We start from the raw sequence: 26044 nt of genomic DNA on the forward strand, positions 1-26044 counted from the left end.
AGAGGGCAAGTTTCACACATGAGATCAGATAACGGCACCAATTTCATAGGAGCAGAAAGAGAGCTACGAGAAGCACTAGCCTCTCTAAATAATGGGAGAATTGAGAAAGCCATGGCACAAAAGGGGATTAAATGGAGTTTTAACCCACCATCTGGATCACATTGTGGCGGGGTATGGGAGCGCCTCATCCGAATGATCAGAAAGGTTCTGCACTCAGTGCTCCGTCAACAAATATTGGACGACGAAGGATTTCACACTGTACTTTGTGAAGCAGAGGCAATACTTAATGATCGTCCCATCACAAAGTTATCGGAGGACCCCAACGACCTTGAGGCTTTAACACCCAACCACTTGCTACTTATGAAGGGAAAACCAGCTCTCCCGCCAGGACTCTTTGACAAAACGGATCTTTATGCTAAAAGAAAGTGGAAACAAAACCAATACATTTCAGATCTCTTTTGGAAGCGTTGGATTCGAGAATATCTACCGTTGTTACAAGAAAGACAAAAGTGGACAAAGAAAAGGAGAAGTTTCATCCCTGGAGATGTGGTGGTGGTTATGGACTCTACAACACCTCGAGGGTCATGGATATTAGGGAAAGTTGTTAAAACCTTTCCAGATAAAAAAGGTCTGGTACGAGTGGTTCATCTTCAAACGAAAACAAACATAATTGAAAGACCTGTAACGAAAATCTGTCTATTATGTGAAGCTACAAACTGAAAACTGATAGGATAATGAATGAGTAAACCTGATTTACATCTTATGTATATTTGCATAGAGATATGTCTTTATTTGTGGCTCCTTTTAATTTAAGTCTGATAATTGCCACACGCAATTAGGGGCTGGCGTGTAGGAGCCATTTATCCTTTCTGGTGTTTATCGCCACCAGGGGGCGTATTTTATTTTGAGTTCTGAGTGTCTGATGGGGGATGGGTTATTTAAGGTCAATCATGATTCTGTTCAGGTGTTGTTAATAGGTAGAGGCAAACAGTTTTCTACTGTGCTTGGTTTTTGGATGTATGTCGAATTTATGTGGATCTTAAGGAAAACAGTAAGACAATGGACATTGTACTGGAAATAAATGACTTAACTTTATATCAAACGGAAGATCGGCATGCTGAATCTTAATTGAGCGCACGTAAAACCAACGCCTTTCAACAACAACCACCAGTAGCCTAAAATATAGGATTTTAGCCGCTACACACATATATATATATATATATATATATATATATATATATATATATATATATATATATATATATATATATATATATATACACACACACACACACACACATATTGCCTCATATGCAGAAGTATATTCATAGTAGCACAGCCTGCTCAAGGTGTATGAAGGGGAAAAAAATTCTGCTTTGAGTGTGATATACATAATCTATAAACCCGGTGTTAAAAAAGGCACTCTGCATCCTGCAATGGAAGCATTAAACTGCATGTAACCAGGATAATTTTTCTATATTAGATGTAGTTTAGTTATTTTATTTTCTATTTTGTTAAATCTAATTTTATTTTGTTTTATTTAAAGATCTAATTTAAAAATCCTCCTTTGTTTTATTTTTATTTTTTCGACATTAACCGGGCGAGAGCAGGGTTGTTCTCGCGAGGGTTTAATGTCATGTGACAGCTGCACGTCAGTCCTAAATTGACAGCCACTGCTTATATTGCTGCTAAATCGCACCTTGGGTAGCAGACGCTGTGGGACTTTGACGTGCAGGTAGGCTTGGGTTTCTGTTCCCAAAGCGGTTTTGCTTTTGAATGTCGATCATACATCAATCGTATACCTCTGTTAAATTACAGACATATGGTCACTCATCTGTACGCTGAAACGATCTCTGTCTGTCAATGAGGAACTGGTAAGTGTTGCTCGAGAGCTAGAATGCTAGCGCTAGCCTCCCAGCCTGTGATTACGCACCTACGTAAAAACACATTGGATTGGAATTGCATGCAATTATGTAAGCACAGATTTGATTATTAAGAAATGCATGTACATGTACATTGAGTGTCGGGCCTGTTTGCGCAGGCCAGGTGTGTTCCAGATCCCACCCCCGCTCGGAGTAAACTGGAGGATCTAGGACACATTAAGAATTGTCTGGTTTATGTACACTGACCGGACTGGCGAGCTAACCATAGCGGATCCAGAAATCCACCCAAAATCTGAGGAACCGTCTCCAAACTGGTTGGAAATTCAACCAACCATTCACAGCTGGAACTAAATGACATTTTTTGTTTTTTCCCTTTCATCACCGAAAGAGACTTCCTTGGTTTAAGGAACTGGACTTCAAAGTTGTGAAACAATTTGTATATATTGTAAATATAAATACACTTCATTGATTGTGCACTCTCTAGTTGTATGTGTCTTGCAATTTGCCACTACCTCCAGTAGACGAACCTGGAACCTAGTTCGTCACTTACAGTGACGTTGATTTGGGTTTTTTTTAATAATCTTAAAATGTAACTCGGGTTACATAGCTTGGCGAGCTAGCCAGGAGGTTGTTGGCATTTTGTAAAACACAAATTTATTTATTTTTCTCTCTTTTTTTTTTCCCGTCATCAACAATATGGATGAATTTCAAAAACTTGACGTAAAAATTCCCAATTGTGTTTTGGTTGAAGGCATTTCAGATGAAGATAGTAAAGAGGAAGTATTTGACTTTTTGAAACAATATGGTAAGATAACAAAGACTGAAATCATTTCTGAAGCTGATTCTGAGTTTGAGGGCCAGCTTGTGGTTGAATTTGGCAGTGGTATAGCAGTAGCTGAATTGCGTTCCATTTTACCATATTCATTCAAATCCTCTGAAAAGTCAGACACATTTTTCATCTCTGAATTAGCTGTTGTATATGCAGAACATGTTTCACAGAGTAAAACTCATTCTTATTTACTTGAGTTACAGAAACTTGCAAAGCTCTCTGGCATGGATTTTGCAGAGGTGTTAAAATCCACGATGACTCAGATTGGACAATCAGTTGCTGAACTTCACTCAGCTGCTAAGATGGAGGATCCTGATGAGAAGTCTGAGGTTATGGCAGCAGCTGCAGATCCAACAATGAAGGAAGAGCCAACGTTGTCAACCGCCACTGATCCTACAGTTTCCAGACAGAGACTTGAGCAGCAACCTACCTCACGACAGAGACCTTCTCTTCATGATGATGACATCCAACCACCCGAAGTCCAGCGCTACGTGGTGGAACACATTATGAAAACTGAGGAAAGTGCTTACCATCTACAAAGGCTCCGAGTGTTTTCTGGACGGCTGCCTAGACCAGCACATGAAGCAGACTACGAGACCTGGCATTCAGGAGTGGATCTGCTACTAAAAGACCCATCAGTTTCTGAGCTGCAACGATCAAGGAGGATCGTGGAGAGTTTACTTCCCCCAGCCGCTGATATGCTGAAGCATCTAAGTTCAGATACTCCACCTACTGTATATCTGAACATATTGGATTCGGCTTATGGCACAGTGCAAGATGGAGAAGAACTCTTTGCAAAATTCATGGACACTTTCCAAGATGCAGGGGAGAAGCCATCTTCATACCTCCAGCGGCTGCAGGTAGCATTAAACTTAGCCCTGAAACGAGGTGGTGTGTTAGCCAAGGATGTAAACCGGCATCTCATAAGCCAGTTCTGTAGGGGTTGTTGGGACAATACTTTGATTGCTGAACTCCAATTAAAACAAAAGAAATTGGTCCCACCTAGTTTCTCTGAACTACTACTACTTCTACGTACTGAAGAGGACAGGGAGGCAGCTAAAACTTCCCGGATGAGACAATATTTGGGGTCCAACAAACAAAAAGTAGTCAATCATGCACAATTGGCTTCTGTTGACACAGGTGATGGTGGAGCAGTTGCTGCTTTAACCAAATTGACTCAGCAGTTGGCAGAACAACTGGCAGATGTACAGCGGCAGCTGGCTAAGCTAACATCCACCACCACCCAGCCCAGGACTACATCACAACCTAAGGTAACATACAGTAAGCAGGGTGAAAAAGGGGGCAATACAGTGACATCCAAACAGTCCCCACCAGTCCATGTTAAACCTGGTTATTGTTTCAGGTGTGGTGAAAATGGTCATATTAAGCCACAATGTAATAATGAACCAAACCCTGCTCTTGTTGCCAGAAAAAGGAAGCAGTTTGCTCAGCGACAGCAGAACGTCTTTCAGAAGAAGTTAAACTAGGCATGGTTCCTGTTGCGGGACAAACCGGAACCAGTCCCAGCCAAACCAGTCCCCTTATTAAAGAAAAGACTGTTAAATGTACAAAACTGCAAGCCCAAGCTAATAAAGTACCCACTCAGCTACCCAAAGGTTTGATTGGATCAAAGTGTGCTGCTGTTGTTGACATTTCTGGTCATGTGTGTAACTGCCTTTTAGACACTGGTTCACAGGTGACAACGATCCCAGTTTCTTTCTATAATGATAAGCTAAGCAACCAACCTGTACTGCCTCTGGATAATTTGTTACAGGTTGAAGGTGCTGCTGGACAGTCTGTTCCGTATCTGGGGTATGTGGAGCTGGTCATCACATTCCCTGAAGACTTCATAGGAGTAAACACAGAGGTACCAACTCTTGCTCTTGTGGTCCCAGATACTAGTCCTGACAGGCCATCTAATGTACTTATTGGCATGAACACACTGGAGCCACTGTATGAACAACATCTTAGCAGTAACCATGTACAATTTCAACCCATGGCCCAAGGATATCGAGCGGTCCTGAAACTGCTACAGTTAAGGCACCAACAAAATCAATCAGGAAATGCAGGGACTGTCAGGCTGTTAAGCACCACTCCAGTCCTTATTTCACCTGGACAAACTATTGTCTTGGAGGGTTCTGTTAAAAACACCTCTCCATCTGCCGATAAGTGGGCCATTGTTGAACACCCTAGCTCACCTTTACCAGGGGGTTTATGTGTTCAGAGTTGTCTAATTACACTGCCACAGCATCCACCATATAAAGTCCCAGTGATCATGAAGAATGAATCAGAGCAGGAGGTGTTCATATCACCATTAACCATTCTTGCAGACATTGGGTCAGCACCTACTGTTTTGTCACAACAAATCGCATCTCAAACCTCACAACAAACCACTTTGGAGTTTAACTTTGGAGACTCTCCCATTCCACCTGAGTGGAAGGAGCATATTATCAACAAAATGAACAGCATGCCTGAAGTATTCTCTCATCATGATATGGATTTTGGTTGTACAGATGCAGTTAAACATACCATTAAACTTAGTGATGAAACGTCTTTTAAGCACAGAGCAAGGCCAATCCATCCCCAAGATCTGGAGGCAGTCCGTGAACATCTTAAAGACCTGCTCGAAGCTGGCATCATAAGAGAGTCTAAATCACCATTTTCCTCTCCAATAGTTGTTGTTCGGAAACGTAATGGTTCCGTCCGGCTATGCATAGATTACAGGAAACTGAATCTTCAAACTATCAAAGATGCATATGCCCTTCCTAATTTGGAAGAATCTTTTTGTGCTTTGACAGGGTCCAAATGGTTTACTGTGTTGGATTTAAAATCTGGCTATTATCAAATAGAGATGGCAGAAGAAGATAAGGCTAAAACCGCTTTTGTAACTCCCCTTGGATTTTGGGAGTGGAACAGGATGCCGCAAGGAATTACAAATGCACCTAGCACGTTTCAGCGGCTAATGGAGAGATGCATGGGAGATCTGCATCTTAAAGAAGTCCTTGTCTTCCTCGATGACATCATCATCTTTTCTGCCACTCTGGAAGAACATGAGGAACGGCTGCTGCGTGTGCTCTCCCGGTTGAAGCAGTTTGGACTAAAGCTCTCTCCAGAGAAATGTAAGTTCTTTCAGTCTTCTGTACGTTATTTGGGACACATTGTCTCTGAAAAAGGAGTTGAAACTGATCCAGAAAAGATTGATTCTTTAAAATCCTGGCCAGTCCCCCGCAACCTTAAAGAGTTGCGATCTTTTCTGGGTTTTGCTGGATATTACCGAAGATTTATTAAAGACTATGCTGCTATTGTCAAACCACTTAATGAGTTAACCCGTGGTTATCCTCCTGCCCGCAGCCCTGCAAAACTGAAGAAACCAGAAGGAAAGTACTCGGATCCAAAGCAATCCTTTGGAGATAAATGGACTAGCCATCAGCAGATTGCCTTTGAAACAGTCATTTCCAAATTGACTACAGCACCTGTTCTTGGGTTTGCAAATCCACAGCTGCCATACATTTTACATACTGATGCCAGTACAAATGGGTTGGGAGCAGTATTGTACCAAGAGCAGGAGGGCAAGCTGCGTGTTATTGCTTATGCTAGTCGAGGCCTGTCTGTCAGTGAGTCAAAATATCCTGCTCATAAACTGGAGTTTTTGGCCCTGAAGTGGAGTGTTACTGAGAAGTTTCATGATTACCTCTATGGGACTAACTTTACAGTTGTCACAGATAGCAACCCTCTCACTTATGTTCTTTCTTCAGCCAAGCTGGATGCTACAGGTCACCGGTGGTTAGCAGCACTGTCCACCTACTCATTCAAACTGCAGTACCGTGCTGGAAAACAGAATTTTGATGCTGATGCTCTGTCCCGACGCTCACATGAAGATACTTCTAGTGATCAGCACTGCAGAGAGAGGGAGCTCATTCAACATCTGACCAGTCAGTTGGGTAATGGTAAAGCAACACATGACATTTCCCCTGAAATTGTGGATGCCATCTGTCAGAGTTGTATAATCCGAACCCAGAACCAAACTGAACTAAGTCGATCTGTCGCACTGGTTGAGTCTCTATCTGTCTCTGTTAACTCCATCCCTGATGGGTTCAGCAATGAAGAGTTGCATGGCTTGCCTCTAATCCCCTCTCTATCTCAGGTCGATCTCCAAGAAGAGCAACAAGCTGACCCTGCTATTCGTGAGGTCATTCATCAGCTGGAGACTGGTGAGAAGGTCCTTCCATCGGTTCGAGAGGAGCTACCTGACCTTCCTTTGCTCCTGAGAGAGTGGAACAGGTTAGAGTTGGTGGATGGAATCTTGTATCGGAGAAGACATGATGGAGATAAACTTATCTACCAGCTAATCCTACCGCCCAAGTTACGACCAGCTGTTTTAAAGAGCTTGCACCATGATATGGGGCATATGGGCATCGAAAGAACAATTGATCTGGTGCGCCAACGCTTCTTTTGGCCCAAAATGACACTAGAGGTGGAGACTTTTGTCAAAACCTGTGGTCGTTGCGTAAGGCGTAAAGCTCAAATGGAAAGAGCAGCTCCATTAATAAATATTCAGACAAGCCGACCACTTGAACTGCTATGTATGGACTTTTTAACCATTGAACCTGACAGCAGTAATACTAAGGACATTCTTGTTCTCACTGATCATTTTACCAAATTTGCAGTTGCCATTCCTACCCCCAACCAGAAGGCAAAGACGGTTGCAAAGTACCTCTGGAATGAATTTATGGTTTATTATGGAATTCCAGAGCGTATACATTCAGACCAGGGTACAGATTTCGAGTCCAAGCTCATTAAAGAGCTCTGTGAAGTTGTAGGCATGAAGAAAAGCCGAACTACCCCGTACCACCCACGAGGGAATCCAGTCGAGCGCTTCAACCGCACTCTGCTCAATATGCTTGGAACCCTGGAAATGAAACAAAAGTCAAAATGGCGAGAGTATGTCAAACCTTTAGTACATGCATATAACTGTACAAGAAATGAGGTAACAGGGTTCACACCTTATGAACTCATGTTTGGTCGTTGTCCTCGTCTTCCTGTGGATTTGGCTTTTGGTTTACCCGTCAGAGAGCAATCATCCATCTCTCATTCAGAGTATGTTAAGAATCTGCAATCCAGCCTGAAAGAAAGCTACAAACTAGCTTCTGAGAATGCCCTCAAATCAGCTGCAAAGAACAAGACCCGTTTTGATCAGAAAATTACACCATGCAGTTTGGAGATAGGAGATCGAGTACTGGTTCGCAACATCCGTCTGAGGGGTAAGCACAAGCTGGCAGATAGATGGGAACCAGGGGTGTACGAAGTTGTTGACAGAGCTGAAAATGTACCAGTTTACACTGTACAACCTGAACACAAAGAGGGACCAACTCGTACTTTACATAGAGACCTGTTGCTTCCTTGTGGTTTCCTGCCAGTTTGCTCCACAGAAGACCCTTCCATCTCCATGCCTGCCTCACAACGAAAGACTCGCAGCCAGGATGGTTGCCATCCAGATGTTCCTGATGCGATGCAGGAGGATGAGGATGCTGAGCCATATGTGCCAGAAGTTTCCATCCCATTCCCAACCAGATTCAGTGTGAAGGTGAGAAAATTCAAGTCATCACCGGAATCCATTACTTTGCAGCCTATTTCACCTTTGGCTCAAAGTGATGCTGAAGCACCAGAGCATCCTGTACCTCTAATTCAGAGCACAGACCTTGAGACTGCTAGTCCATCTGAAAATGAAGAATCCTGTTTAACAACTGATTCATCACTGTCTCACCATGAAGACAAGCTACCTGTGGAACAGATTGAGACAGAGGAACTTTCTGAACCACATGTAGCTGAGCCTGTGAAAGTACACATGGAGGGAGAAGTACCTGACGAACACTTACCTGAAGTTCAAGAACCTGACGCTGAGGGTCATCTGGTCGTTCAGTCTGAGTCATCCACAGGTCCTGCAAATGTCAGCTCACCCTATAACTCAGTTGAGGCTGAAATATTGCCCAGGCGATCAGATAGACAGCGTCAACCTCCTAGTCGTCTAACATATCCTGTGTTGGGTAAGCCACTCATTTCAGTAGTTCAGACTCTATTGCATAGTTTGGCAAATGTGTACACTGAGGCTCTCAGTCAAGTTTCTAATGTAAATATTCAGAAAAATTAATTCAAGTAACCGTGCAACGGGACGTGCAGGAATTAAAGAGGGGAGGATGTAACCAGGATAATTTTTCTATATTAGATGTAGTTTAGTTATTTTATTTTCTATTTTGTTAAATCTAATTTTATTTTGTTTTATTTAAAGATCTAATTTAAAAATCCTCCTTTGTTTTATTTTTATTTTTTCGACATTAACCGGGCGAGAGCAGGGTTGTTCTCGCGAGGGTTTAATGTCATGTGACAGCTGCACGTCAGTCCTAAATTGACAGCCACTGCTTATATTGCTGCTAAATCGCACCTTGGGTAGCAGACGCTGTGGGACTTTGACGTGCAGGTAGGCTTGGGTTTCTGTTCCCAAAGCGGTTTTGCTTTTGAATGTCGATCATACATCAATCGTATACCTCTGTTAAATTACAGACATATGGTCACTCATCTGTACGCTGAAACGATCTCTGTCTGTCAATGAGGAACTGGTAAGTGTTGCTCGAGAGCTAGAATGCTAGCGCTAGCCTCCCAGCCTGTGATTACGCACCTACGTAAAAACACATTGGATTGGAATTGCATGCAATTATGTAAGCACAGATTTGATTATTAAGAAATGCATGTACATGTACATTGAGTGTCGGGCCTGTTTGCGCAGGCCAGGTGTGTTCCAGATCCCACCCCCGCTCGGAGTAAACTGGAGGATCTAGGACACATTAAGAATTGTCTGGTTTATGTACACTGACCGGACTGGCGAGCTAACCATAGCGGATCCAGAAATCCACCCAAAATCTGAGGAACCGTCTCCAAACTGGTTGGAAATTCAACCAACCATTCACAGCTGGAACTAAATGACATTTTTTGTTTTTTCCCTTTCATCACCGAAAGAGACTTCCTTGGTTTAAGGAACTGGACTTCAAAGTTGTGAAACAATTTGTATATATTGTAAATATAAATACACTTCATTGATTGTGCACTCTCTAGTTGTATGTGTCTTGCAATTTGCCACTACCTCCAGTAGACGAACCTGGAACCTAGTTCGTCACTTACAGTGACGTTGATTTGGGTTTTTTTTAATAATCTTAAAATGTAACTCGGGTTACATGCAGGAACCATTTGAAATCCAATTTGAGCTGAATTTACAGCCAGCAGCTCTCTCAATAAATGTTAAAATCAAGTTTGTATTTTATCAAACGGACTGAAGGATTATTTCCATTTCTATCTGGGTTTTACAGGTAGAAATTTGCAGTTTCACTGTGTAATTGTTATCAGGTTATACCCATTTATCAGAAAAAACCGTGATGACAACCATCTGCTATCTACGTTGGACGACAGGTGCAAATGCGCAGCAACAGAGAAAACATGCAAACAAAAAAAAGACGTGCACAAATGAAATGCAGCAAACAAAAAAGAGACGCAAACAAAAAAGAATACAACCACAAATGAAATGCAGCAAACAAAAAACGAGATGTAAACAAATGAAATGCAAGGCTTAGCTTTAATCAGTCAAATCCATTTGCTGAGGAGTAAATTAAATACTTTAGTGAATCAAAAAAAATTACAGCTATTACCTGGCTTAATATCTGTGTTTCACCTCCACTCATAGGGGAAAACTATCGGGAGTTTTTAAAATTATTTGCCGGGAGACATGGGTTCTCTCTCGGTGTGCCGAACCTGGAGCGCCCGGCCAGCTAACAACTGGCGAGGGGAGCTGGCTGTTAATGCAGCGGGAGCAGACATCTCCGAAAACGTCGGAGCAATATTGTAATTAAGTGATTTATTGATGAACCGAGCAGATATTTGAGATCTATACATCTACATTCTCGCCTAAAAACATTGTAAAAACTCATTTTGTGTAATTTTAAGTGTAACACAGCAAAAATAATTTTGCCGCCATTGCTGCTTTTCTAAACACCGGTTTTAAAGGATGCAGACCCTAAATTTGGACACAGCTGGTTTTTGTTCGACTCCCTCTAGTGGTCTGGAGCACTTCCGTTTTCAGCACTTTTTGTTTGCATCTTTTCTTTTGTTTTGCTGCATTTCATTTGTGGTTGTATTCTTTTTTGTTTGCGTCTCTTTTTTGTTTGCTGCATTTCATTTTTGCGCGTCTTTTTTTTTGTTTGCATGTTTTCTCTGTTGCTGCGCATTTGCACCTGTCGGCCACCTGTTTTCTCTGTTGATGCGCATTTGCACCTGTCGGCCACCGTAGCCATCTTAAGCAATTCATCGCTTATTGAGTTTAAAAGTGATTTCTACAAAATTACAAAAATCAGCTGTGAATGGTCCTTTTGAGTTTTGCAAGAAAATTTTTGTAGAATTGCAAAAGTTAAAGGTAAATCTTCTTCTAAATATTGACTTGAAAGGGGCAGAAATCACCTTTCACTTTGACATTATGTATGCAAGTATGTTTTCATTTTTTTCATAAAATAATATTTAGGGGATGAATTAAAAGGAAATCTTTCTGTCTGAGGGATGGCCTTTTAGTTTTTATTAAGGGTAAAACATCTAAGGGAGTAAATACTTTTTTTATCAGTACTGTAATGTTTAATCGGTTATTATTAAATTATCAAATTAATTTTGATTTGCTGTGGTACAAGTTAGTTGTTGTGGAGTGTATGGTTGTGTTGGATTGTACTGGAATAAATTTACCTGATTTGAATTCATTTACCTTGTAAAGGGCCTTGACAGATGTTTGTTATGAATAGGTGGTATAGAAATAAGCTTGACAAATTTATTCCTTTACCATTAAGAGGCTTTTCTGCCATACGCAAAAAAAAATTAATCACTAGTTTTGATAATGGAAACACCTGTAGTTTTCTTTCAAACAGTGATGATAGTTTCATTTTTTTTTCTTTTAACAGAAATATGGATTATCCCTACATTCTGTGAATAGGGTTTCAGAGGAATTAAAGAGCCTAATGAAGCTACGTTTGCAGAGAAATACTCTTTGAAGAGAACTTTAGCAGCTTGCTTTCTGTTTCTACTTGATAACAGAAGAACCCCTGTTCTTCTCCCACAGTGAAAATGCAGAGAATGGGAAATAAGATTAAACTCACTGAAGTGAAACTGCCTATTAAGTGGATTTCCACATTAGCTTGTACTGTGCTCGTGGTGTAAAATCAAGAATCTCTAGGAACGATATGACTCACACCAATCTGATTTTGGAACCACAATGAAAAAGCTGCCAGTATAAAACATTTTTTTTTCTCCCATCCTAAATAATTACATAAGTGAAAGTAATTGAGAGGCTTTAATTCTGAAAGGTTAAAATGTTCATTTTACACACCAAGATGGTCTTTGTTAAGTTGACATCAGCCTCAGAACGACATACATTAAACATCATAATGCCCTATAAAACACATTTTCTGATCATCTGAACCCTATTAGTCATATTGTGAGAATACAATTTAAGACGAATATTTGGGGAGTGGAAGTTTTGCATCAGAGATACCATTTTTCTCAAGATGTGACATTAGCTCTACTAACAAGGGCAGCTGTATGAGCATACGGCTGCAGGTGAAAAGAAGTCTTTTGGGGGGGGGGGGTTAGAGAAGCTGGTGTAATATCCTTCAATACTTTTGAGGGTGACAGGGATGCTTTAATATTTGGAAGAACGCAAACACACAGCTGAAGTGTAGAGCGACGTGATATTGATGGTCTGGGAACGCTCCCTCATAAAAGAAAAAACAAAAATCAGCAGAGTTTCTTGTCTCATCTTATATTTTTATTGTTGTATTACTCTGGAGAATATTTTGTTTTCCACAAGTTGAAGAAACTTATTAATAAAGAGTCAGAGAAAGAGTAGGTGGGTGGGTGAAGAGCCAGAAGTGAAAAGAAGACTCCGACATGAGAGACATAATGACACAGGGCGAGGACATGCAGTCAGAGGCAGCTAAAGAAAAAGACAAAAAAAAAAAAAACCCTGACAGTGTGGGAGAAGACCTGTGGGGCCGACTCGCTGCTTTTCTATTCAGCTTAAGCTACACTGGTTTTTGGCTTTGTCTCTGAACGCAGACATGTCACAATGACATTTTTTTTTTAAAAAACCACCAAAACAAAAAAAGAGAAAAATGATCATTCAGCAAAACCTGGAACATCTATGAGTGTTTGTCTTTGGTGTGTCTTGGGAGGTAATTAAACATACACAAATTCAGCTGTTAAGAAGTGATTCCAGTGCCAGACATCCATCTTTCTGAGACAACGGTGCTCAAATCTCTGCTGCTGACGGACTAATTACACAACTCATATTTGCATTTTGTATTAGCGTTGAGTAAAAGAGCAAACTGACTTAAAATTCCTACCACTATGCAGAGCAAATATTTATTTGATATGCATTCTAACGGTTTCAACTGTTTAACTGGGAATAGGCCTGACACAATAGCAAATTTTGCTGGCCGATAAATTGCTCCTGTAATTATTGCGATAAAGAATAACATTGTTGTTTTGACTATATTCAAGACAGCTAATGGTATAATAATGGAAGTTAAACCTCTAAAAGATCAGTAAACTTTAATTTTGGAAAGAACCCTTAACACTGGAACATATTCTAAATATCCCAACTAAAACATAACAACCAAAAACAATAAAAAACTGAACTAAAAATTACGCAAAACAGAGACCATAAGTAAAATGAAGTTTGAGGTCTCTAAACAAAAGAATATTAATCATCAGAATGGAAATGATCCGAGTTCATTTTAATTCATCTTCCAATTAATTTGTGAAATGCTTATTGGGACGAGCCGTTACTATTCAGTTTATTTTTTATTTTATTTTAGAAAACGTACAAAAACTTCTAAGCCATTATATTGAAATGGTGGCAATTTTAGAAGCAAGTAAAAAGTGAAAATATGTCCGAGATGCTCACATTGGAAGATGTGTTTGAGTATCACTCACCTGCAGAGCCTCTAAGAAACGAAAGGAGCCCAGCCTTCGACCCCGAGGAACCAGACAGAAGGTGGAGTTGTACAGCATCTCTCTGTAGTCATACCTGCACAACAATGGAGAAAGACCAATTATAGACTCACAAGACAAAAAAAGAAGAAAAAAAAAAACATGGTAGAGTTCCAGAACGTTGATTGAGCACGGAATTCCTAGAAAGCATCCGTACTTTTAGCAAAAATCCAATCTCAGATGTCGATTGTTCTCCATGGTCGCCCTCTCACCCGCCCGTCTAAAACCTGCATGCTTTTCCTTCTCCAATATCAGCCCTCAGTCAACACCGGCTCTGATTAGGAAAGCTGCTTGGAATTCCTTCCCCCCTCGATAATGTATGTATGCAGGTGAGAGGAAAGGTGTTCTTTTTCTGTTCTGCCTTGTTGGGTTTTAGGTTGGGGTTCATTTAGTAGGACCGAAAATTTGAAAGTGTAATTTTTCCGGGTCTTATTTTGCCGCCTCCCCCCCCCCCCCAACAGTCACACATGCAAATGTGTGCTGCGAAGTGAAGCCGCAGTCGCATTTGCAAGACATAACGAATGTAAAAGTAAGGAGCAAGCAGCTAGAGACACACTGCAGACTCCTTGAGCCATTTTTCCGAGCCTCTCTTACCTGATGTTTGTTTATGCAAACTCCAAGCCCTTATGCACCGTGAAAATGTCATGCTGTTTGCTCCTAGCACATCTCAGATAGTCGCAACTTCTTTCATGTTTTAAGGCTCGATCGGTTTACGAAGAAGCAGCATTAATTATGCCACTGAAACACTGAAGAGAAAGTAGACATTAAACAGCAAAACTGTTGGATGTTTATCACGGCTAATGTGGTGTGTGTAGTGATTCTGACATTTTTCCAGCAAGTCAAACATTTTAAGGACACTTCTTCTGTCAGAACGTCTTCAGAGCTGATGTGACTCCACTCCAGTCGGCGTCAACATCTGGATATTTCTGTTAAAAAGTATAGATTGTGCAAACACGATTTTTTGATTCAGATAACGTTGCTGGATAGTTTAAAAATCACTCAGAGTATTGAAAAAGAAAAAGTTAGCGTTTTCATAAATTCATCGTAATACTCCTTGAAGGAAAAAAAAAAAAACATGAGGTTATTTTTTACTTATTCTGATCATTTTTGCAGTAATCTAGCCAACCCAGATTGATTGCTGGGTTCTACATCAAGGTGTCTCATGTTTTTCCAGCTACACAGCGGTCTGAGCTTTGTAGAGCAGCGGATCGCTGTGGGCAAGACATCAATTTAACATCAACTCGAGGAGCATTTATTGGCTTAATATATTGGTATTAATATCGTATCAGCTGATTTTAACAAATCTGTATGAGTCGTGTGTGTAAAATTGAAGTGTTATTGCGGTTTACGTTTCTGGACGGGAAGGAGGTGGGTTATGCGACAATGATGCTGTGGTTGTTTTTTTAGCTGATGTCAGTGGTGTGGTTGTTTTCTTAATGTTGAAAGGGTAAGGAAAATAACAAAAAAGATAAATATTGGCCACAACTGGAATTTTAATATTTTATCAGCCTGTATTTCCATATCAGTGAAACCCCAGTTCAAATCTTTAGTTTCTGAGCTGATGCTGAACTCTGCGATGTCCCACTTTTAAAGTTTTTATTTCTCTCATGCTGCATCTGTTGAGACACATAATTAAGCTTGCCAATAATTTTTCAACAAAAGGTCTAAGAGCCAAAGAATCAAACGATCAACTATTGTTAGAGACAGCACTACTGAATCTCTGCCACAGAGAACCACCAGGGAAACAGGATTCACCGCACAGTATGGAGACATTTCTGCAAATGCTCCAGATTACAGCTCCAACTTTCAAAAGAACAGAATCAGCAGGGGAGATTGTTGGAAACGGAGAGAAAAAAAAAACATGTAAAGTTAAAGCAGTTTGTGTAGCGGAGATGTTGCACTGGAAGACCGTGTGCACCGCTCTCGGTGTGGTCCGACATGTGAGAGAAGAGAACGAAAAAAAAAAAGGTTTTATCAACTCAACTGAAAACATTAAAAGGGCTGCAAACCTCAGAAGCAGCATGAGGACTGAACTGAACAGGGATGGATGCATGATATAATTGTTTCACTGCCGCCTGCAGGATTAATGTTTCTCTCTCCCGTTTTCTGCAGTAAGTTTAACACGTTTATTTTTATTTCAGTCGTGTGAACAATTTGTTAAATTCCTTAATCACAAAGTTCAGGAAAACAAAAATCATCAACTCAAAGTAGAAACATGTCAGTTGGTGGTCAGTATACCTGGACAATCTCTGCAATACCCAAACTAAACTAACACAGATTTAGATCCATTTCTGGCCCAGATTTGTGATAAAACTCAAGAGTTTGTCCCCTCATACAGTATGGTCCCCCTCATACTGTATGCTACTGTATGTCAGTGGAGATATTAAAGGCATATGTTCAGAACCCATTTTCCACTGGAGCCACATCCAGTACCTTCGGCTCTATTTTCCCCACTCACTGCTGCTCTTATGTCACACACATAAAAAAAATAAAAAATAACAGATGTCAGTGAGGATGTTTTCGTACACCATGCGTCTCGCAGTCATGTCGGATGTCGGCAATTAACACTGCATCGTATGAGGCAAACCCTGCCTCGTCCCATATTTTCGGCACGGCAGCATCCAGATGGTCGCTAGCGAGTGCAGGAGTTTTACAGCGCCCAGCTAATCATCACACTGTAATCACAAACTCTTTATGATCAGCTTATGCATTTGTGCAACTTTCATTTCAGGACATTCGTTTTGCTACAATCATTTTTATAGGTGGAACAGTAATGGAAACAGTGCCATGTTACATTACATGAATTTATAAATTAGAATAAACAAACTACTTTGTGGCACATTGTGAATGCATTATAATCTGAAGAAAGAATACATTATTGCTGAATATTTTAAGTGTTTTGAGGTACAAGTCTTGAACTCTTGCAACAGCAGAGCTGCTGCTGTTCGGTCTGCGGTGCTTCATTCAGCGTGACGGCGTGTGGTGAACATTCAAACCCCACTGAGGTTTAAACCCAGACCGACTGTCCAATCAGAGTGACCACACTGTGGACTTTCTTTGACCATCCAGCAGCTGCTGACTGGCTGGGAAACTGAAGTGCTTTTATATGGCTGCTTCTTTTGTGCAGTAAGTGACAATTTAATGAGGGGGTGAGGGGGACCGGGTAAAAAAGCAAACTATAGCGTTCTGGTTGTTTAACAGATAATCAAAGCGATGATCGTTAGGTTTTCAGAGTTTTTTTCACGCACTGGCTGCAAATAAAATCAACGATTTGGGTTTGTAGAAATATAAATTTCATCAAGGTTTTGTGTTAAAAGAGCACTGCTGTGTGCAATACACTCCTGTTCAAGCTGTGAAACGTATCACTGAAATATTGATGCGTGATACACAGCAATCCCCAAGAACTGCTTAGATGCAATATTTGGTAGGACATAATATTTTAAGTGCCATGCATGCATATAATGCATGTCAATGATGTACTCGACATCTTGTAAAGACTTTAACTGCCATATTTGAGGTGTCGTTTTTAAGACTGAGATGCTAAAACCTACAAAGGAGTGATAAATAACATGCAGCGCTCATATAAGCAATCTAATCTCTAAAGAAAGAAATAAAAATCAACCAAGTTTCCAAAGAGAGACAAGACAATCAATTTTCTACAACTACAAAAGAACAGATGTGTACATTCAGCTAGTGCTGCGTTTTAATTACAGCAAATGTAGGTTGGGTCAATAATTAAACAGTCCAATGCTGGAACACGTCTCAATCTTGTAGCTCGCTCTCCGTGAAATAAAGAATAAAGTTCTATTGGCAGAAAATGAGCAAATCTTCACATTTAATGCACTGAGGAACTTATATTAGGCTAGTCATTCATCAACAGAAGCAAACGGCTTCCCATACAGAAAAAGCATCAAGATTCAAAGAGAAAGGAACAACAAAATGAGCCGGGTCAAGAAGAAAAGAAAAAAAAAAAAAAACATCAAGCAGTATCCTAGCAACAAGGATGGATGGTGTGAAAAAGCATGCGTGGCTCACTTTGTCCGTTGGAGGAGACTCAGAGGAACAGTGTTGGTCTTCTATGATCTCTGCAAAGGACCACACACCCCCACACACACACACACACACACACACACCCCCCCACACACACACATACACACACACACACACCCCCCCACACACACACACACACACACACACACACACCCCAAAAACTGAGAGGGAAGTGTTAACCAAAGAGGCAATGCCACTTCTAATGAGCTCCAGGGTTGAGATGGATGAAGTTTTGGTGTTAAAAGTGAAGCCAATGCTGGAATACCTTTGACTACCTTTAAAGATAGTGAGAAAATAACATGAAATGATTCAATCACAAGTTTGTCTTTGCACAAATAAACTGTATTTTTGATTAGCTCAGATTAAAGACCAAGTGGTCACAAACTGTAAGATCTGAACATTTTTTAATCATCAAACATGCTTGCAAATGGACTGCTGTGACTGCGATAAGATTCAGGATTTTTTAAACACTCTTCAGTGTGGACGCCATCAATGAAGGAAGAAAAAAAAAGATAACTGTTTCAGTATGATGTTTAAAATATCAAACAAAGAATTGGGATGGATGAAGCTGTCAAAAGCAACCAGATTTTTACTCGCCATCGACTCATCATGGCCAAACGCTCCTGAATCAAATGGCAAAATTACTGCTTCACTCTGTAGTAAGAAAGTCCACCTAATAATTTACTTTTCTTTGTCTTAATGCAGAAAGGCATCTCAAACACTGAAATATGTGGCATCTGTTCCACAACCATTGTAAAAGAAATGCTTTACACCAACAGCTTTCTCACAAAACAGCATGATGTTTCTGCCTCCAATATAAATATTTGACCACTCACAACAAGAAGACCATAAATATTTTCAATGCCGTTCTTATAGATTTCTATATCCTCCCTCTAAGAGAGAAATCAGACTTGACAACGCAAAGCTTAAAATTTTATTTATTTTTTTTGCCTAAATCAGAGATTGGCCCGATGTTTTCTGATTGGTGCATCGCTTTTAATCGCCATTAAAATACCTATTTAAAAACAAAGAAGCAACAGATATCACTAACTTTTATCCATGGTGACATTTTTACTTAAATATAGAAATAAAAATAGGTTGGAAACAGCATATTAACCACAACAATGCTGGTAATAATCATCTCCCGGCCTGGGATGAGTTTCAGAAATACTAAAGTAAGGAAAATGTGTTGGCGATTTATGCTCCTCTAATATATTGTACATCTCAGGCAAGTCCTGATCATTTCAATTCACTTAACCACTCAATCTGCCACATATATAAATGTAATCAGGAACAAATCAGTTTTGCAGCAGCCATGTATCCGCAGCTCTGATCCGCCATATCTTACAAGAACCCAGCTTTTTTTTTTTTTCTTTTTCTTTTTTGCAAAATTACTTTCATTCCAGTTGTCAGATGTGCATTAGCTACAGGTATGATTTAGTCATTTTTTTCGTCTCTTACCAGACGTTAAGTTCAAGATCCCAATTGCTTGATGTTGTACAGAATGTGCAAATGAAGTATGGTGCGCTTGTTTAAAATGACAACTCTCATAAATCGTAAACAAAGACTAGCTTTCCAAGATGAACTTAGTTCCCAGTAGGAAAATTACAGCAGCTCTAAAACCAGCTTCCTCTCTCTCCTTCCCCCTATTATTTCAGAGTGACTTCACATTTAATTTTATGCTCCCTCTTTACTGTGACAGTTACGCTACATTGATAGGCTGTTGCCAGGAACACGAGCTTAAGCCAGAGGAATTTCAGGCTGAAAGCCACCAAGTGAAAGTGAGCGTCATTAGATTAGGAAGGGAAGGAAGGGGAAAACGGCAGCTGAGAAATGTACACTGGATCCAAGTTAAGAAAAGCCGGGAGGCGTCTCTGGTGAGAATGTCACAACTCAAACACACGGATAGAGCTTTATTTCGGTCCAAGCCTGCATCAGAGCAACTTAAATTATTCAAGAATCCCCATTGATGTAGCTGTTGGAGCCAGAAATCAAATCCAACAAACTCAGAGGTAAAACTTGTGCTTCCTTTTCAAACGAATTTGAGCACTTCTTTAATTTACAAATCACCACAAGACTATTTTCGAGAGCTAGTGCTAGCAAATAGAAAGGTCTCCGTTCTGGTTTGGTCCAGTCTTTCCAAAGCAGCAAGAGCATCAGGTAACTGTGGGCAGCGATTCCTGAAAAATGTGAAAACGTGATACACAAGCCAAGGTTTTATAGGGCTTGCAGAGTCCTGGATTCCTCCTATAGGAGGCTCAGTTGTTGTCAGGATTCAAATTACACTGGGAGACTAGGTCTGGCAATGCAATCCAGCTGAAAGCTGACATAGGAGCATATAATCTTTAACGGTAAGAATGACTGTGGCTGCTACGATGCTTAAAATAGTCTGTAGCCTGAAGGTGGCATATCACAGATTAATGAATAAGGCCATCGTAATGAGCTTCACTCCACTATTTTGTCTTAATGGTGTACTTAATCATGGCTGTTTCACCTGCAGCTATGGAATTTTTTTTCTCTCTGGCATTTTATAAAATGACTTCATTATTTGAATTGTATGGCAGAACAGCTAAGGGTTAAAGAAAACAGTGAATCATGTTGATGAACCTATGAAAGGTTCCGACTCATTTTTCCATCGGTAAACATACTTTTCCAGATGCAAATTACTATTTTTTTTCCATAGTTTTTAAGACATTCAGGGAATTTCAAGTAGAAAATGTTACCTTTGAAATTCTAATCTTACCTTTTGGTTCCATAAATCATGAAACAAAAAATGCTGCAACTGACTTCTGATTTTTTTTAAGTTTGGTATAACAATATGTCAGTAATGATTTTTGTTCAAACAATCTTAAAAACTAACTCTTGTATTACTTTTTTTTTTGTCTGGAGATCCAGACAACAGTTAGTTTCAATGCTTTGCCAGTTTTAAGGACCAGTTCAACCCAAATATAAATATAAAGTGAAATGTTTGGGAAATAGCTCCCTTTTAATGTTTGAATTCTGATATTCTTGAACTTTTCCAATCACTGCTAAGAGGTTTAAAAAGCATTACCCAGACTCAAATCAGAAGAGGAGCTTAGTACCAAAATAGCTGTAGTAAAAAATATATATATATATAAAAAACTTTACTCATTTCCTCAAGGTACCTTGGACTTACTCATCTCCCCGTGGTTAATGAGTTCAAAGAGAGCTTCATAAAACATTTATCAACACACAGACAGGGTCTACATCAGAACCACATTACCCGACCTCAGGTTAATTCAGTGGAATATTATTCTTTTGAGTCTTTTATCTCTCTACTTTATTCTTGCTTTCAAATCTCCATCCATTTTAAGCTCCCTCTAAAAACCAGAAAAAAGGAAAGTCCTTTCCCCCTACAAGGCCTCAAACAGCCAACAGAGATATTGTACAACTAATCAATCACTTTTACACAATTGTTAAAGTACGGTATATAAAAAGTTTAAACTTAACATATGAATTTGGGAATGGCGACGTTTAATGGGGGGCGGGGGGGGAATCCTGAATGTGAAGTCTTTCTAAATATCTCCCAAGTTTATGTCTGAATGGAACTTAAAGGGCAAAGTTCAGAGGTTATTTACGAGTGCAGAAACGTATCTGTCCAGGTCACGTTCCTTAGAGCTCAGAGGGTGGATGGATGGAGCGAGAGATAAACGGCTGCAATGGTCCGTAATGAAAAATTTAGATTCAATGACAGAGGGAAGCCACACAGAAAAAGGAATGTCCTGCATGTATAATAGAAGAGACGAGAGAAAAGGAGGAGGCGGGATGCAAAGAAAATATGGACGACGAATGACGTAGCATAAAGGCAACAAGAATATCAACATTATAACAGGAAAACAGAAGAAATAACATATAGATTCATGTAAAACATTTGAAAATTTATTAGCTGAGACGGGGAGAAAGAAAAAACAAATAAAGTGAAATGTATTTCTAACCACAAACAGCAACATATTGATGTGTGGACGGCTTCCAATTAGTTTTTCTTTTGTTCATTGATCAGAAAATCTCATTCCAGTCAGCCTCCGCAGAGACGGTCTTCCTCCTCTAATGAAAACAGCAACCGAGACAAAAAGGAGGGTCGGGGAGACGGACCCATCTTAGATCAGACGATGGAGCCTTATCAGCCGAGTCTGCTATCAACGCAGCATCAAACCTGTGAGCTGCGTCTGATCCGATACTCATTGTAGGGACATGAATAAAGCCAACGCCGAGCTGCAGGGGATGGGATTTCTCTGGACTAACTTTCCTTTGTAACATTTAGTGATTATTTGTTGGAAAATATGCAACACAGAATGCTTTGGCATTAATTTTATATTTGTACGTTAAATGTGGTTCTAGGGAAGATTTTTTCCCCCCCTCAATGAAAGAGTGCAGATTTCCATAATAGTTTTGGTGAGAGACATGAAAACGGCTGATATTAGCTGTGTAGATTAGCTGGCCTGCACTCCGCTGCTTAACACACACATCACTTTAGCTTTATAGCATCCCAACTTAAAAACAGCATAGGAGAATTGTACCATGAAAAAACAAGAGAGATGCTTTTATGTCACTCAGACATAGAACATAAGGCTATTTAGCTTAAATGATTTCAGCTTTCATCTGTCAATATTTAGAAAAGAAAATTAGTTTAACCTTTCAGGGAAGTTGTACTTCTAAAGAAGGGGTGTACACCTCATTTTCTATAGACATATAAAAAAACACCACTCAAACGTGTGAATAAATACCATTTTTATTTCATCACAGATACAAAAGAACATTTTGAGAAGCCCATCGAACTTATAGATAACTGCGACGCCTCTAATGCTCTGGCAAGGCAGCAAAAGTAATCCGAAGAGGAGCATCATTTTGCTGCAGAAAGTGTAAATTAGCGTCTTGCCAAGTCGAGCTGCCAAAAATGAAGTGTAAACACAGTCTTGTAACTCTCAAGAGGGAAAAGATTATTACTGTGCAATTACGAGACCACAGAGAGGGAAGCCCAACTGCTTCAGTGGCAGAAAGCGAGATTACAGGGTGGAGGCAGCACAACGATGATAGATAAAGTGAAAAATGCTGCCGTTTTCCCATACAATGTGAACAAATTGCAGGAGCTAGCAGAAATCGGTGGCACTTTGATCATATGTTGGCAACGCTCTTCAATATAGAAGATAAGGAGGGAGAGGAGAGGATGTGTTGGGTGTGTTATAAAAACTCTTCAAAAATATTAACACCGTTTTGGGAAAGTTCAACATTCTTTTGCTGTTGCAGCCACTTCAGAAACTTTTTAAATTATTAATGAAAAGGCTGGAGACAATCGTACAAGGAAGACATCAGAATGAGTCGGTGATTTTATTGTCAGTATATTGAAATAGGTCTTGCTTAATTAGCAAGACTTAATAGTTATACATTTTAGTGATTAAGAATGTACCCAACAGACCAGTTTTTACACTCAGTTTTACTTTATGAAAATTATTTTTAAAAAAAAGTTTTCTCAGGAATAGGTTTGATTATTGAAGACTCTAGATTCTGAAAATGTTTATTCACTATTGTTTAGGTCTTCACACACAAAGAACAAAAATGACTGTTTAGCAGAGACTACCTCAACAGTTACATACAGTTATTGATGCCATACAATGCAGCAGTACATGGCTAGCCCAGCACATCCTCCATAAACTCAATGTGCCAGACAAGCACAAGGTTTGAAGATCATACACAGTACAGCATTACTCCATAGAGTAGCCAAAAGCCTTTATATTACCTCACACACTGACCTGGAGCTAGATTTTATCAATCGATAATGAAATCTATTGTCACGACTGCTGCATGCTCATGTGAGCAGCCTGAATCGCTAACTGTGTGAGTCACAGCAACTAACACCATTCAGGGTTAGCGATAGGTGTGTGCGTGTTTTCCCCCCCTCGAGATAAAGCTAAACATGAAGTTTTGGTGAAAACTGCATCAGTGAAGGACAAATGAAGACATCAGACCATGATATATTCAAGGTTATCATTTGTGCTAGAGATTACCTTCCTCACACCGTGTTGGTTAAAGCCCTTATCTGACAAAGTGCTGCACAAGGAGGACAGCAAAAGATACCAAATCTGTGTGTGGATATATTTGTGTGCTGGTTTTATCCGAGGATTTAAAAACCACAACTCAGCCAAGAGCTACTAACAGAGTGGCTGCTTATTTCTCTCACTGCCTGGTACAGTTTCCAAGGCAGAATAATGATGTGTTTTCCAACTACTTTTGACAATCAACAGAGATAGTAAATCTATCTCCGTTGACATCAACTTTCATAGCACCAAGTTTCATCTCTGTGCTATCTCCTCTACCACAGCAACTGAGGGATTACAATCCTACAAGCTTTGCCTTCGAGCCAGTCTTTGGTTCTGCATGTCGTGCTCACAACACACTTCGTCGTACATGGCCAGCTAAGCCCAACTTCAATGATTCGCTGATGAGTCAGCGCCATTAAACTACATCTTTGACCTTAAAGGCTCCATTTGCAGCACTTCTGATGATGAAGGTGGAGAAAGCTATGAAATATTAATAAATCTATCATTTTGAGCCCTTCGTTAATGCCACTAAAGGCATTTTACTTTGGGATGTTGGCCAACTTCATTCTAGACACATCAGCTAATTCCTTCACTCACATCATCGTGAAACTGAGGCAGACCACAGTACCTTGTGCACCGGTTTTAGGAAACCTGTCTTTACCAAATTACTCCTCCGTTCCCACACCTGCTTATTTTCAAACAATCTTGGCATGGCTGCCGTCTTTGAATTTGACAGTCTTATATCTTCTTGTCATGAAAAGAACAGAGATAAAAGCCGTTTTACATCATCTCAGCTTTTAACTATAAAGTTCCACCTTGGGAAAAAAAAAAGATAACGCTCCCTGTACAAGAGATTAACAAAGTTAAAGAACTGGACAACAACCCTAATAAATTATGTCACAAGCAAATTACAGACAGCCCCTCTCCCCCAAGTAAGCCACGTTGGCCGACTTGCTGAGTAACATGCAGCCCCTCACCTACTAATACCTTTAATCCAAGAAATCCAACAAGCCAGCAACAGTTTAAAGAGACAAACCAGACCATCGCGAAAACTGCATCCAGTTTTAAAGCAAATACATTTAAAAACATAAGAGCCAATAGGAAGCTATAGTAGTAGCTTTTATTGAGGAGTTGCAAAGTTCAAAACATGACCAAAAAAAAAAAAAGAGAACCCTTGGCACTTCTTGTTTGAAATATCTCCACTGTTTTTGCACTATCCTTTACTCTTGTCTGCAGTGAAGTCCCTGAGGCACTGAATTTGATGGCTAATCATAAAAAACTGCACTTTTTTTCACTGGCATAATGATTGAGAACAATTTTACCATCACGGCAACCCTTAAAGTCATTTCCCACTTCAATATTTACCTCATAAATAGACATAACTATACAAGTATCTAAACTACTGATCATTCCCAGAGGCTGGGCAGCGCACCAATATAGGTTTATTAAAAAAAACAAACGTCTGGTCTGTGTAGAGTGGTTTTGTGGTTTACCAGGTGCCTTCTCTGCACGCTGTATCATTTAGCTCTGTGTAGAAAAGGCAGCTGGTGGGGTTATTGGAAGCATAGCAAAGATATATAGGACAGTAGCTGGAAGGGCAAAGCTAAAGTAGTAATTAATGACTGTTGACTGAAGGGGTCATTTTACAGCTAATCTGACAAAAGACTGCATAGGTTACACTGGAAAAACAGGCATTTAGAAGATGATCTTACTGGCTGAAGAGACTGGAACAAATTAATGGATGGGTCTCAAATTTGTTTAAAGACTATCCTTTGACTTTTGACAGCCACACAGATCAGTTTTATAGGAGGAAAGTCACTGAAAAATTATGACAAAATGACCAAGTACATTATAATCCCTTTTAAAAAATGAGAAACACACAAAAAAAAAAGAAAAAGAAATGCTGATCCAATGTGTTGGAAATATAGATAAGATTAATGGGGGGGAGAAGGCAGATATAGTTCATGTGCAGGAACTTAGATCAACTATTCCCCCCCATGGATTATCATTTTCCCCAAGCTTGTAAAGCCCGCATCAGGTTGGCTAGCAGCCCTCTGCCAGGGGCTTTGGCCAATACTGAGGATTAAAAATCCTCCAAGGCTATAAATACACCTAGCAGACTAACGTCAGCAGCCTGCCAGCTACTGCGCTCA

General features: G+C 40.0%; 2 protein-coding genes and 2 long non-coding RNA genes across 4 annotated transcripts in view; 3 read left to right on the forward strand and 1 right to left on the reverse strand.

The window, feature by feature from the left end:
* Positions 1-26044, reverse strand: part of LOC106923397 (exostosin-1b) — a 52076-nt gene that overhangs the window by 20027 nt on the left and 6005 nt on the right. Inside the window, exon 2 of the mRNA XM_014996397.2 lies at positions 13729-13822. Within this exon, the coding sequence (XP_014851883.2) occupies positions 13729-13822 (94 nt within the window). The remainder of the gene's footprint in view (positions 1-13728; positions 13823-26044) is intronic.
* Positions 1621-2362, forward strand: LOC148155088 (uncharacterized). The gene is made up of 2 exons (XR_015765715.1): positions 1621-1874; positions 2042-2362. It is a non-coding gene; the product is annotated as an uncharacterized LOC148155088 (long non-coding RNA).
* Positions 2968-8294, forward strand: LOC148155089 (uncharacterized). The gene is made up of 5 exons (XM_088013924.1): positions 2968-3620; positions 4487-4579; positions 6857-6993; positions 7927-8038; positions 8130-8294. The coding sequence occupies exons 1-5, from the start codon at positions 3015-3017 to the stop codon at positions 8292-8294; spliced, it is 1113 nt and encodes a 370-aa protein (XP_087870050.1). The 5' UTR covers positions 2968-3014.
* On the forward strand, positions 9073-9814 carry LOC148155090 (uncharacterized). The gene is made up of 2 exons (XR_015765714.1): positions 9073-9326; positions 9494-9814. It is a non-coding gene; the product is annotated as an uncharacterized LOC148155090 (long non-coding RNA).

Source organism: Poecilia mexicana, unplaced genomic scaffold, assembly GCF_051168715.1.
Source record: "Poecilia mexicana isolate PSO_F unplaced genomic scaffold, ASM5116871v1 scaffold_16, whole genome shotgun sequence".
NCBI classification, from domain to species: Eukaryota; Metazoa; Chordata; class Actinopteri; order Cyprinodontiformes; family Poeciliidae; genus Poecilia; species Poecilia mexicana.

Coding starts and splice junctions, on each gene's coding strand:
- LOC148155089 (XM_088013924.1), top strand. CDS start 3,015: ATGGAGGATCCTGATGAGAAGTCTGAGGTTATGGCAGCAGCTGCAGAT. Junction 4,580..6,856: donor TCATAGGAGTAAACACAGAG/GTACCAACTCTT, acceptor TCTCTATCTCAG/GTCGATCTCCAAGAAGAGCA. Junction 6,994..7,926: donor CTCCTGAGAGAGTGGAACAG/GTTAGAGTTGGT, acceptor TACACCATGCAG/TTTGGAGATAGGAGATCGAG.